The sequence below is a fragment of the Sander lucioperca genome, chromosome 7 (assembly GCF_008315115.2).
Source record: "Sander lucioperca isolate FBNREF2018 chromosome 7, SLUC_FBN_1.2, whole genome shotgun sequence".
Lineage (NCBI taxonomy): Eukaryota > Metazoa > Chordata > Actinopteri > Perciformes > Percidae > Sander > Sander lucioperca.
The window spans coordinates 2,253,654-2,267,632 of record NC_050179.1 but is presented as its reverse complement, the minus strand read 5'-3'; the positions used below and the strand labels follow the sequence as shown (position 1 = coordinate 2,267,632).

General features: G+C 41.8%; 1 protein-coding gene across 2 annotated transcripts in view; it reads left to right on the top strand.

Moving 5' to 3' along the window:
- The window catches only part of LOC116038331 (solute carrier family 41 member 2-like), a 19,991-nt gene extending 6,012 nt beyond the window's left edge, over nt 1–13,979 (top strand). For both annotated transcript variants that reach the window (XM_031282621.2, XM_031282620.2), the window contains exons 5-12: nt 2,712–2,783; nt 2,958–3,102; nt 9,852–9,998; nt 10,220–10,367; nt 10,609–10,688; nt 11,381–11,512; nt 12,753–12,901; nt 12,994–13,979. In XM_031282621.2, the coding sequence (XP_031138481.1) occupies nt 2,712–2,783; nt 2,958–3,102; nt 9,852–9,998; nt 10,220–10,367; nt 10,609–10,688; nt 11,381–11,512; nt 12,753–12,901; nt 12,994–13,170 (1,050 nt within the window). In that variant the 3' untranslated portion in view covers nt 13,171–13,979. The remainder of the gene's footprint in view (nt 1–2,711; nt 2,784–2,957; nt 3,103–9,851; nt 9,999–10,219; nt 10,368–10,608; nt 10,689–11,380; nt 11,513–12,752; nt 12,902–12,993) is intronic.

The window sequence follows — 13,979 nt, the reverse complement described above, 5'->3', positions numbered from 1 at the left end:
TACGAGTGATACTTCCCCCATTTCAAGTTGTACTCCTCCACTTTGTCAAGCAACCTATAGGACAGTTGTTCAAGGGCAGCCAGCTGACCCAGAGCGGCGAGCCACAAATCCAGTGCTGGTGCAGAGGGGGCTTTCCATTCTTTGACCAGAAGTTTCCAGCCTAACATGAGGACAGTCTGGGTCCAGTTAGAGGGTGGAGGGGTCAGGTCACTTAATGCAGAGGGGTCCCCTAAAATAAACAGACTAGGGGTGAACGGGATATTCTGGTCAATTTTCTCTATGACTGTATGTAGGGAAGACCAAAATGCCTGAATTTTTGGGCAACTCCAGAGCATGTGTAGTAGGGTACCATTTATGTCCAGACACTACAGCATTCCGAGTTATCAACCAAACCAACCTTATGCAGCCTGGATGGTGTCCAATAGATTCTATTCAGTATTTTGAATTGGATAAGTCGCGTTCGCAGTTCCCTTGACATTTTTTTCCCATTTCTAAGAATTCTGCCCCATTCAGCATCTGTGAATGACACCTTTAGGTCAGTTTCCCATGTCATTTTAAGGGACAATATATTAGAGTCCGAGGTCGTAAGGAACATACCGTAGTAAGCCGAGGCTTCATGGCCGCACCCAAAAATTGTTAGGACCTTCTCTAACATGTCATCACTCGGTGGGACTAATGAAGGGGAGCTGAAGACCTGCACCAGGAGGTGTCTTAACTGAAAATACTTCCATTGTTGATTACGTGGTAAGTCAAATTCCTGTCTAAGTGCCTCAAAAGATTTTAATGTCCCATCATGGTACAAGTCTCCGAGCACCCTAATCCCTTTTTGCAACCAGAGCTTCCAAAGGAAGGGAGATTTATTTATACAGAGCTTGGGATTTTGCCAGATCCTGGCAGACTGGTGCAGATACGGATCAAATTTAAAGATCTTAGCTACTCTCTTCCAGACCCACTGAATGTGGGACAAAATGGGATGTGACTGATTCTGTTGGGCTAATTTAGCTGTGATGTATGCTATGGGTGTGAGAGGGGAGGACACCGCACTTTCGAGGTGAAACCACGGGGGTGCTCTCTTCGGGGGCAAAGACTACTGTGCCATATGCCTAATGGTGAACGCATAATGGTAAAAGAGCAAGTTGGGCACACCTAATCCTCCTCTGTCCACTGGCCTCTGCAGCTTTCGCAGGTTCATCCTGGGGCGTTTGTTATTCCAAAGTTGATCAAATTGTTTGAAATAGCGCAAAGGAATTCGGACTGGGAGAGCCTGTAGCAAGTAGCTGAATTTCGGAGCACAAATCATTTTAATGATGTTTGCCTTGCTCCACATAGAGAGATACAATGGAGACCACCGCTTTATATCAGCCCGCAGTTTGTCCAATAGGGGGGTCAAAATTTGTTTTGATCAGATCCGTCAATATGGGGGGGAATGTTAAACCGAGATATTTAATGCCTTTCTTAGGCCAGGCAAAAGTGCCCGACCGGAAGAGGGATTTGGGACAATATGGTGTGAGAGGAAGAGCCTCAGATTTTGTCCCGTTGACGTTATAACCCGAAATGGATGAGAACTTGTCAATAATTTTACATAGTGATGCAAGAGAATGTTCGGGAGCTTTTGAACCGTTTAAGGTAGAGTCTTGTGTGAGGTGTCATTGAACTCAGCAGAGAGTTCCTTTGTCATTGGTCATGGTTTTGCCCGCTCCCTATGCTTAAGCCACACCCCTTTCATAACCTATGACCCCGTTTGATGTACACTATTGTGTGAGGTATCATTGAACTCAGGAGAGAGTTCCATTTTCATTGGTCATGGTTTGGCCCGCCCCCTATGCTTTAGCCACACCCCCTTTAAAAGCTATAGAACTGTATGACATAGAGTCTTGTGTGAAATATTGAACTCAGCAGAGAGTTCCCTTTTCATTGGTGACAATGTGAAGTATCTGAGTGCTGCGCAAATGCACGGCTGCAAGGAGTGGCGTCCGCCAGTAACCCCAACGTGCAAGGAGGTGCGAGGGCCCGTCCAACGCTGCTTGCAGCTTTAATTTTTTTTAATTTATTATTTCTTTTATAATCTTTTTATCTGTTAGCCTCTTTGATGGCCTGAAACGGCAGCATAGAAACAGTTCAAATAGCATAGCGAATACAGTTAACTATGCCTTTTTATGATTCCAAACCCCCCACCACTTCCCGACATTCTTGCGTGACTGTATACATACAATAAATTTAAATGGTTTCATTTTTTACTTTATGTTTACATGCTTGTTCAATAAAAAAGCATGGTTTATGGCTTTTTTCCAAAGCATTGTGTAAAATGTTTCTCAGTCCAGGATCAGTTTTGGGCTTGCGTTGAATATCTGACATACTCATAATGTATAGCGTCAAATTTACAAAGCCAAGAGGTTAGCGTTCTTCTATAATGGACACAATCTAACGCTTTGTTTCTATTAAGGATTATATTTATGATGGATTAACGATTTTGTGTTAGCTGGTGTGGTAAAATTATGAACAGTATTTATCTGTTGAGGTTCAAAGTTTATTCTTGACTTTGGAAAGTTGACCAAAAAAAATCACATCAAGATCCATTTAGTAGCTGTTCTGAACCTTTCAATCATATCACAGGATCATCATCAGCAAATTAAATGGGCCCAGTTGTCATGGAAAAGTAGATGTTCAAATGTTTTACTTTTAATGAGTCCATACATATCTGATGTTGTCAGGTGAATGCAGGAAAAATGGAACATGCCAGAGAAAAGTGGATGTTGATCGTTGGGAACCTGGCGCTTAAGCAGGTACTGTACATTATTTTCATTTAGGAAAAGCAACTTTGTTATTATGTGTATTTTACAGTAACTGTGTATTTTATCTTACAAATAACAATTTCTGTATTACCTGTTTGTCTGCACAATTTTGTTGCAATCTACCATGATTTATGAATCTTTCTTGCTACCACCCTCATTTTACAGCTACAAGCCACAGTGCTTGGCCTGTTAGCCTCTTTGATGGCGACTGTGTTGGGCTGGATGGCAGAAGGAAAGATGCCCTTACACCATGTGATGCTCCTGGTTTCAACCAGTGTTTCTACCGCCTTCGTGGCTTCTTTGCTGCAAGGTAAGAACATAACCTGCCGTCGCCTTGAACCACTGTCCTTAGACAGGTGCATCACACCGTTACGTTTGAATCAAGAGCAGAACCCACATGCAGACATAAACGCAGAGCCAGAGTGTGAGTTAACAGGTTTATTCAAAGTAGTTAAGTATAAGTCCAGGTTTCCGGAAAGGGGAAAAGCAAGTCCAGGTTTCCAGAGAGGCAAACAGGTCCGGTGGGTTCCCGGCAGGAGTGGTTCCGTCCAAGTAATCCAGTGGTCGGCTGGTGGTTAGGTCCAGTGGTGGTTGTCTGATCCGGTGGATGGCAGGAGTGAAGCGGTAGCAGGAGTGAGTAGCTGAAGCACAAGAGAAAGGATCAGGACAGGTAAATACACAAATAGCAAACAGGTAGCAAGGTCTGTCATGAGCGAGACTAACTTTGGTCGTCTTGAATATGATCTGACGCAGAGTGGAGGAATGACCCGGTAAATAAAGCAGAGGTTGATTGTGGTAGATGAGATGCAGCTGGAACCCTGACTCCCGCACACCAGACTCCACTCCTGCAATTAGGACACAGCCTAAGACGTTCTCTGTAAAGGGTAGGATCTGGGCCGGCCACGTGTTTATCATCGATGTCCTTAATTTTCCGTGGTAAGTCCGCCATTCGGGACATTTTGATTCTTTTTAAATTAGAAACAAAGGAGATAAGCTGTCCTCTGATATAGGCTTTAGAAGCCTCCCATAGTACGCCTCTGTTTGTGCCCGGCAGATCATTCAGCCCAAAAAATAGTTTGAGAAAGAGTGATTTGAGAGTGTAGGAATTACTTGTAGTGATCCTCCGCTAGCAGAGAGGAATTAAACCTCTACAGCAAAGCGGCCATCAGGGTCCGACACCGTTTTTCAAACATAACGTTTTTGCGACTCATGATGGCAGTGCCCCTGGCCCTATTATGAAATCTTGAGTGAAAAATGTGGCCAATCCAGCCCCTTTTTAGCCGTGTAACCTCTCTGTTGCGAAGGTAGGTCTCCTGGATAAAGAATACGTCACCTTTAAGCTGTTGCAAGTGGGCCATAATCCTGTCGCTCTTAGTGAGACCACCTACCCTCCTCACATTCCACGAGATAAATCTAATTGTGTTGTTCGTGTTGGTCATACCTTACTAACACCACGTGAGTAGGCGAAGCGGAGTCCGGCACCGGGAGGAGAGAGAGAGGGCAGTGCGAAGGAGCTGGCAGCAGCGAGGGGTGGGGGGTAAGGGGGGGCAGGAAAGAGAAAAAAAAGGGGGGGACACACAAATGACACAACACACACACACACACACACACATATAAAACAGGCAGAATAGGATATCACGTAACCATCGATCAAATCTGAGTCCCCTGACCTGAAATCCCCGATTAAGTGTCTGAGTGTCCACTGCACAGCGGTGTATCATCTACATATCCACATGGGTTTACAGTGTCCCCAACTCCCCAAACAACAGATCAGTCCAATACCAGAACAGTATCGGTACAAACATCAGCTTGGCAGCATTATGTGCATAAGGTACAGTACTCAAGGTCTCCACCTTGTCAAAGAAATGAGAATACAGATTCACAAAAAAGGATTATTGCATTATCGCTACAGCTTTGAACAGGAGAAGCATAGTTAAACTCCAGTCAAATGAATGAATGATGAAGGTATGTTAAGTTTTGAAGACCTGAGAGCTAGCTTTGAGGTCCCTAGGACATCCTTCTAACCTTTATCTTCGCTTAAGATCAGCCCTAAAATGTTATGGAGTACCATGGGGGAACAGTCTTGAGATGCACCCAATCATTAAATGGCTTGTTGATTCTCCTGTGAGAGGATTAGTGTCCAGGATTTATGCTAAACTGATGCAAGTATCCGTAGGAGAACTCCCAATAGTAAAGAAATGGGAGCGAGAGCTGAGCCCGGAGGGGAACGGAATTAATTGGGAGACAGTTTGGGACAACATTTCCCACTGTTCCAAGAACCCAAATCACCAGCAAATCCACTTCAACATATGCCATAGGACATATTGGACTCCTCAGAAGAGATATGTCTCTAAAGCCATTCCTACTCCCAATTGCACGTTCTGCCAACCTGAACAAACTTTCCTGCACATGGTCTGGGAGTGTGAACAGGTGCATGAGTTTTGGAATAAAACAACATCAATAATATCTGATGTGATAGGATGTCGAATTCCTACTGACCCAATTGTTTTGTTACTTAATGATGACTCTAAATTACACCTACTTGGGAGACTGAAGAAAATTTGTCTAGCCGGATCAACCGTGACCAAGAAAATGATAGCTCAGCGCTGGCTCCTGGCTACTGCTTGGAATGATCGATCCCCTCTAGTTTTAAAATGAGTGCGGGGAACCACTAATAGCCTCTGCACCTGATGACCTCAGACTACAGGTGGGAGTATAAAGCTGTATCAAGTCAGAGATGTAGGGAGGAACTTGACCGTGCAGGGCTCTAAAAGTAAGGACCAGGATTTTAAATTGAATTCTATACTGGACTGGTAACCAGTGAAGTGCCACTAAAACAGGTGTGATGTGTGCTCTTTTGTTAATGTGAGTTAAAAGCCTTGCAGCAGAGTTCTGAACAGCCTGGAGACGGTAAAGCTCCTTCTTACTCAAACAGGTAAAAAGACAGTTACAGTAATCTAAGCGAGAGGAAATGAAAGCGTGAATGATCATCTCCAACTCACCCTTTGACACTAGTGTTCTTAATTTGGAAATATTCCTCAGTTGGAAGAAACAGTTTCTAACTAAGTTTCTGTTTTATCTGAGTTCAGAAGCAAAAAGTTATATAACCACTGTTTGATACTAGTCAAACAGTTACTTAAAGAAGACAGTTTATAGAACTCAATTTCCTTAAACGAGCAGTACAGTTCAATATCATCCGCATACAGATGGTAAGATATGTCACTAAATTGACTAATTATCTGTGTTGGAGGAAATATGTACAAAAGGAACAGAATAGGTCCCAAGACAGAACCCTGAGGTACCCCACACGACATGAGCCGTCACGACATGATCTGATTCACATAAACACTAAAACTTCTACCGGAAAGGTAGAATGAAAACCATTTTAAAACCAGACATTCCAACCAGATCACGAAGCCTATTTATCATAATATTATGATCAATAGTGTCAAAAGCAGATAAAAGGTCCAATAGGACCAAAACTGTATATTGCTTGGAGTCAGCAGACATCATAATATCACTAGAAACTTTAAGTAGTGCAGTTTCTGTAGAATGCTTTTTACGGAAACCAGACTGGAAATTGTCAAACAACTCGTGATTCTCTAGGAAAAGGGTGAGTTGCTCTGCTACAACTTTTTCTAGAATTTTTGACATAAATGGAAGTTTGGATATTGGCCCGTAGCTCTTAGGTTGTAGTGGATTCAACTGGGCTTTTTAAGTACAGGCTTAACAACAGCATGTTTAAAAAAAACTAGGAACGACACCAGTTAAAAGCGTATATTAAGCATTAAGCATCTCAACAATACAAGGGCCAATGGAGTCAAAAGCTTGTACACATAGCATAGTAGGGGCAACATCCTTAGGACAAGATCAGTGTTTCAATGTATGTAGTAGAGAGGTGGTATCATGTAATGTCACAGGTTTAAAAGTGGACCAAGAATGAGTGGGAGACAAGTCACAGGCAGAGTTCTGAGAAAGTGATGGTGAGATGTTTGCCCTAACATCTCTGATCTTATTTACAAAGAAGTGGAGGAATGAATTACTGTCCGATTTAGATGACACAGTTACTTGAGGGCCAGAAGGAGAAACTATTGCATTAATGGGGTCAAATAAGATTTTGGGATTATGCTTATTCGAGGATATAAGATGAGAAAAGAAGAAAGTTCTTGCCTTTCTCAGCATCTCGTTTAAAGTAACCCTTAGTTCTTTAAGGTGAAGCCTATGAACCTCAAGTTTAGAAGATTTCCAAAGATGTTCAACTTTTCTACAACTCTGGATTGCTTCATCAATCCAGACAAGGTTTTTTATGGGAGATAATGCTTGATTTGAGTCTCGTCATTTTAGTTTAGTTTTAGTCAAAAGAAAACTCAATATATCTTAGTCAAGTTTTAGTCAAAACATTTTAGTCTATTTTTAAATAACAAATTATTTCTGAGATTATTTCTGATAACCATTTCAGTCAAATAGTTATGAAACATTCTGATTTTTTGTCAATATCATTGTACGTAAAATGCGACCAAATATCGAGCCTCTTCTTTATTTCACCAGTAAATTCCTGTTAAACGGCAAAAACAACCACTGGATGGGAAAAGGGTATTTTACAATAACTTTGAATGCAGCACGAGGCTGGCGAGGCGAGTTTCAAGTGAACGCAACATCTGTGTTGTTTTTTCAGACAACGTCTCTACAGACTGCCGTATGTCCCGGTATTGGAATCCTCTACAGTAAAATACAGACAAACTTCTACACCGTTTAGCTGTCAGCATTTTAACCATGTTTAATCCAGCTGCTAGCTAACGGTAGGCTAACGTTACCTGCTGCCAAATGTAGTGTTAACTAGCGTCACATGTGGCGATGTTTCGGTTGCCTCTAACGTCCATTTAGGAGCATCAGAGAGAAGCGCAGGCATTTAAGTGGCACTGAAATGAGGCACCGAAATCCGCGTTGCTTTTCGGTCCGGTAGATAACAGTCGTTAAAGCACCAGTGCCGTATTAGCACCGGGTCTCGGTACCCAACCCTAGTAACAGCTGAATATTCTATCTCATGATGTAAAAGTAGAGACGATTGTAGACGTAAATGAAGAGAGATTTTATCTTAGTTTTTATTTTATGAAAAACATTTTAGTCTCGTCTTTTTTCATCAACAATAATGCATGTTAATTTAGTCTTAGCGTTTTTGGACATTGGTGCAGTCTCGTCATCGTCTCGTCTTAGTCATGGAAAAAAAGGTCTTTTTTTTTAAAAATTGAAAATTATTTAAATTTAACAATATATTAATGTTAGTACTAGTAAGTACTTAAATATATAATAAGTAAACCAAAGTCACATAACACACAACTACAATAATTTAACAAATAACAGTTACACTATGAACAAGTAAAAACAAAATAAATGTTGTTGAGTTGGTATACCAACCAGCTTCAAACTTTAGCAGTTCTTTTGCAGAAAAATTACCATATTTGCCTTCTCTGGCAAGATACAACACCTCTCCTGACTTATGGCATATCCTGCACAGGAGAAAACTCTCTCAGATGGTGTTGAAGAGGCCTTTACACACAGGTATAAGTTTGAAAGGGCAGACAATTTGGGGAGGCTGTCCCGTTTCCCCCACCACCAGGCTACAGGGTCTTGTCCTGAACGATAGACTAGCAGAGCAAGTGTAATATGTTTACTAGCGATCATATGCAGTGAATGGTTAATATGCCCTAACGTCTGTTTTGGTGAGCCCAGAGGTAAAATATGGCATTTTAAAAGTAGCCTACATTTACGATAGCTAGCTATCGGTAGACTACAGAGAAGGTGTGATATTTTTACGTCCGATTGGAGCGTGTACAAAAAGCCGTCGATCAGCAGTGATTGTAGAGTGCATGGCGCTTCACACCGCACAGCGCCACTCGGTGGAAAAGGGAGAAAGAAAAAAGAGTCTGCCACTGTCCGGAGCAACAGAGGAAAAATATTTCAGGCGACACATTATGTGGAACCGAAATTTGTGTTCTAATCCGGTCCGAATACTGTTGTCCGAAAACTATGAATACTTCCATAGTGGAACCGGGTTTTGGTACCCAACCCTACGTTCACCTCAGACACCGAAGCTAGCTTAGCATCCATGGTTTTCATGTCTTTGCTTGTGGTGTTGGCTAACATAGCCGTTAGCGTGGTTAGCACGGCGCTCAACAACGAATCACCCTTCTTCTGGTCGTCTTTCTTCGACTTGCTGGACATCTTCTTGTTGTGGCGCGGACTGTAAAGAAGGTTAAAGATGTAGGGGATGGCAGCAAGGCTCTATCATGTCGTCCCTGTCCTGTTCAAACCTTTTGATGTCCCAGTTTCTCCCTCTCTGCTTCGCCCTTCAATGTATGTGTAATGTATGAATAATTAAGCTTAATTGATTAAGCTTAATTATTCATACATATTCATACATTACACATACATTATACATTTACAGGTGCTGACCCCTGGGTTTCTGTGATATCCTGTTTGGGCCAGCTTCATACATCCTATCATCCTTCACTGCAGTTTCTGTATAATGCCAGTACAATTATTTATCTTCCAAACTCCCTAAACATTATTCTTTGACCTATATTCTTAGCCAAGACTCCTTAATACCTGGACATTTTTTAGTTAATTGAGCTACTCCCATGATAGAAAATGTTCTAGAAATGGGAGTATGAACAGGGAGTGTGGCAAGGTGCATCTAGGCCATTTAAATAAATTCTGAATGGGGTTTATCTCTGTGTGAATGCCTTCTGATCAAACCACACTTTCTTCAATTTCGCCACAGACTGATTTTGATAAGCTCAGTGCCACAGAGGCAGATACATAGGAATTATGGGCTGCCTGCACAAGAGGTATATCTCTCCTTCTAGGCTCCACTTTGTTTTGCCTCAACATCACCTTCATTTTCTTTATAATTAAAATTGAGGAGCAATTGTATTGAAATTAAGAGTTTAGGGTCGTTCTAGTTCCATTCAGGTTGAAGTTTATCAGGTCTTTCCCCTCAGGACTGATCCCATGTCATCTCGTATATTAAGAACCTTAATTGTCTTTAACCCTCTCTAGGTATTATTATGGTGGGAGTGATCATTGGAGCCAAGCGGATGGGATTCAACCCTGACAACGTGGCCACGCCCATGGCTGCCAGCTTTGGGGATCTCATCACTCTTGCTTTGCTGGCCTGCTTCAGTCGTTGGTTCTACTCCCTTATAGGTAAAGAGAGAGGACAGCACAATGGTCTGGTAGGCCAATTTGAATCTGTAACATACATCAGAGCAGTGGGACATAATACACTGGTCGTCAGAGGCCATGTCATTTTCACTTTTGGCCAACAGATGGTACTCATGATCCTGGAACTAACACATCCATACCAGTTTTAGACTGATTCCTGGTTGAAAATAACGGTATACATAATGACCTTTTTCTCTTGACAGATCTGTATCCCCATGTGTTGTACCTGGTTGTTCTGTTATTGTTGTGCCTGATTCCTCTTTGGGTGGTCATCTCGTCCAAACATCCTGCCAGTTGCATCCTGCTCCGCACAGGCTGGGAACCAATCATTACAGCCATGTTCATCAGCAGGTACTCACCTTGACAGACCTTTTCAAAAGCATTCACATGCATTCAGACTACTTTAACTTTGTACTTGTAGATGTTGTTTGAGTTTTGAAGTATATACATTTGGCAAATTATTCATTTCCTTGACATTAAAAGGTCTAGAGTTTTAAAAACACTAATTATAAAAGCAATAATCATTTCCCTTCCATCACTGCTTGTCAGATTTTTACAAGGAGGAATTTATGTTTTCTTTTCTTTCTTTTAGTATTGGAGGACTTATTCTGGACAAGACTGTGTCAGATCCAAACCTGGCAGGAATCATAGTTTATGCTCCAGTCATAAATGGTGAATTGCCCTCTTTTAAAAGTGCATTTATGGGCTACTTTTTTGTGAAGATGAAGGAACATTGAACATTGTAATGGATGAATCCGTAAGCTATGTCGAGTCTCCGAGTATTTTGTTTAGTTTTTATATTTTTCTAATGCCATACAATCCTGGCCTCACCCTACTCCCCACCATCTCTGGAATCTCCAGTAGATCCATCCAAACGTCACTCCCTCACTTCAAGAGAATCTTTACTTTCTTAGAGCCTTAAAATACCATATATCTGACTTTAAAAGGTTAGTGATTGCAAACATGCATATACATTCTGTATCTCTGTGAAAAAAGGGCTTGAAAACACTTTTGTAAAACCTGTTTGTAAAAGTCCTGTCTATTTATGGGAAGCTCATCAGATATCTGTGCCTAAAGTCATGGAAAAGGAAGACAGGGCTTTGGAGAACTAGCTCCAACTGGTGCATGTTTAATGTTTAGATGTCAAGATAACTTAATGGGGGAACTCCACAGATTTTAAACATGAAAGTCTGTTTACAGGTCTCAGGGAGTACTACTGCATATCTGAAGAAAAAAAGTTGTATATATCCTTTTGTGGCTCTAGAGGGAGCTGTTTGAAGACTGATGAATTCCCTTGAGTGAAATCACACGTGACATGCAAATATAAGTGCTGACCCTGCCCCCACCTTTTCTTTCCTAATCAGGTATTGGAGGAAACCTCGTCTCCATACAGTCCAGTCGTGTTTCTACTGAATTGCATTTGAATTACTCACCTGGAGAGGTTCCTGAAGACCGTAAGGGCTGCTTCAGTCCTTGTCGCACTTTCTTTGGTTCAGGTAAAGATCAAATGGTCAAAACATTTAAATAAAGGCAATCAGTTGCCCAGAGGCGATTCTACAATTTTTTTAAATGAGCTGGCACAGTGGGGACCAAGAACCAGTCAGGGGAGGGCCATGGGAAATCAGAAAATCCTATTAGAAGTAAATACAGCATAAAGAATTGGTTTAGAAAACATTGGGCATGTGCCTTAAAGGTGCACTATGAGTTCCTGCATGAAGTCACTTCTGTTGACGTTCCAAGTAAATTCAAAACAAAACAAAGCAAGCTCGCCCTTCCCCCCATGTTTCCGTAACTGTCATGACTAACTGACTAACTGTCACTAACCCCCACCCCCTCCCCCAACCATCTTGTCGGTGATTGGCTGGAGTGGTTTGTTGTATTTTGGTGCCTATCCTGTGCCTCTAGTGTTTGTTTGACGTTTACGAGACCAGGCTTTTTCACAGTGTATTCTGGGAGCAGGCATCAAGGAGAGATGCCTACGATTTGAGACAAAAATGAAATCGCGCTGAAACCATGCAGGAACTCAAAGGCATCACATAGGCATTCATTATTCACTTAACTTGTTTTATTTTCCAAAAAAATCGTTGCAGTGGATGTGTGTGTGTGTTTTCTGTGATCCATGTTTTAAGCTTCGTCACATTGCCTAACTGTGCCACCACTTTAGACACGCCCCTGCAGTTGCCACTTCACACATCACAAGAAGACAGCTCTTCACACCTGGCATTAGAATGCATCTCCACATGCATCATGAGTGACCACTTGTGATCGGATCTCACTTCCCCGCTCTTTATGCAAATAAACACGCACATCATTTCTATTTGTAAAGACCAAATGTGTTGTTGTTTTTAACCGGTGGGAGGCAGCACTTCCCGTGTCTAGTCTGCCAGAAATTAAATGAAGGAAGAGGATATCAAAACAATGCACACTGTATCAATTCCTTGGTGTGTTCCAGAACAAACCAAATCACCCAAGATGTTTGGCACACTTGTAATATGTCTGTGGTCTGATTGATCGGATGTCAATACGTCTCAATGCGCCTGTAGTTGTCCCCCTATGATCGGATAACCAACCAATGTTAATGCCAGGTCTGACTAGAACACACACACACACACACACACACACACACACACACACACACACACACACACACACACACACACACACACACACACACACACACACACACACACACACACACACACACACAAAATCTAATGTTCAGGTTTGTCATGGCAGGAGCAAACCATCGATCTGCTCAGATTCTGCTTCTTTTGGTGATCCCTGGTCAGCTCGTCTTCTTACTCACTATTCACCTGATGAAAGGAGGCAACACTTTGCCCAGTCCTCTCTTGACCGTCGCCTTCTTGTCTGCTTCCCTGATTCAGGCGAGTCACATGTATGTGGTCATTTTTTTTCTCTGCATACTTTTTTTTCTCTACATCGTTGTTTTACACTATCACTTGTGTCTGTCTCTTAGGTCTTGTCCTTGCTGTGTTTAGCCGACTGTATGGTCCACTGTCTATGGCGGAGGGGTAAAGACCCCGACAGTTACTCAATACCCTACCTTACAGCCCTCGGAGACCTACTAGGTACTGCTCTCCTCTCTCTTGCCTTTGTCATGCTGTGGTACATTGGTGACTCAGGCGGTGTATAGGTTCAAAGCAAGAAAAGGTTTGAAGAAGAACAAAGGTGCCTACATCTTAGCTAGCTATACAGTTTCCTGCCTTACTGAATGTTTACCGAAGCTGTTTCTGTTTCCTAGCAACTTTCCAAAGACATGGATGCACACAACAACAACAGACAACAGAGCTTAAAAGGCTCATACAGTTCCAGTACATTTTTTAATGATAGCACACTTCTTGTTTTTAGGACCAAGGTTTTGTCACTTTTTACTCATTACACCTATCATTTTTATAACTTTTTGGACACTGAATAAAAGGAAATGAAAGTAGGTCTATATTCCCCTAATTTACAATGTATTTCGGTTAATATTATAAATGTTATGTATCTCAGTTTAATTTATAGTGGGTATACAGAAAATCTTATTGTGCATGTGGTGTACGGCATATAACATAGCACACAACTGGGCATAGCAAATGTCGATTAGATCACTTCTTGTTTTCTATCGACAAAATTAGGACCAAAAGTCTAAACTGACTGTATTATTGTAATTAGTAGAACAGGAAATGTAAAATGCCTACTTGATCTTCTGAATTTGTAGGCTATTTTATAAATTTTTTGTACATGAAATATGTTGTTTCCCGAAGAGAAGGGATTTTTTTAAGAACACACAGAAAGCGGAAGGTGAGTGACAGACAGTTATACTGGAAATGTACTCCCGTCGATCCAGACTTCCGACAGGGTGATGCAGGGCCCCAACGTGAAGCGTGGCAACACTCTTTTATACTTAGCAAAGGTCTGTTATACAGAAATAGCAGACCGCAGAATGCCATGATTGACCAA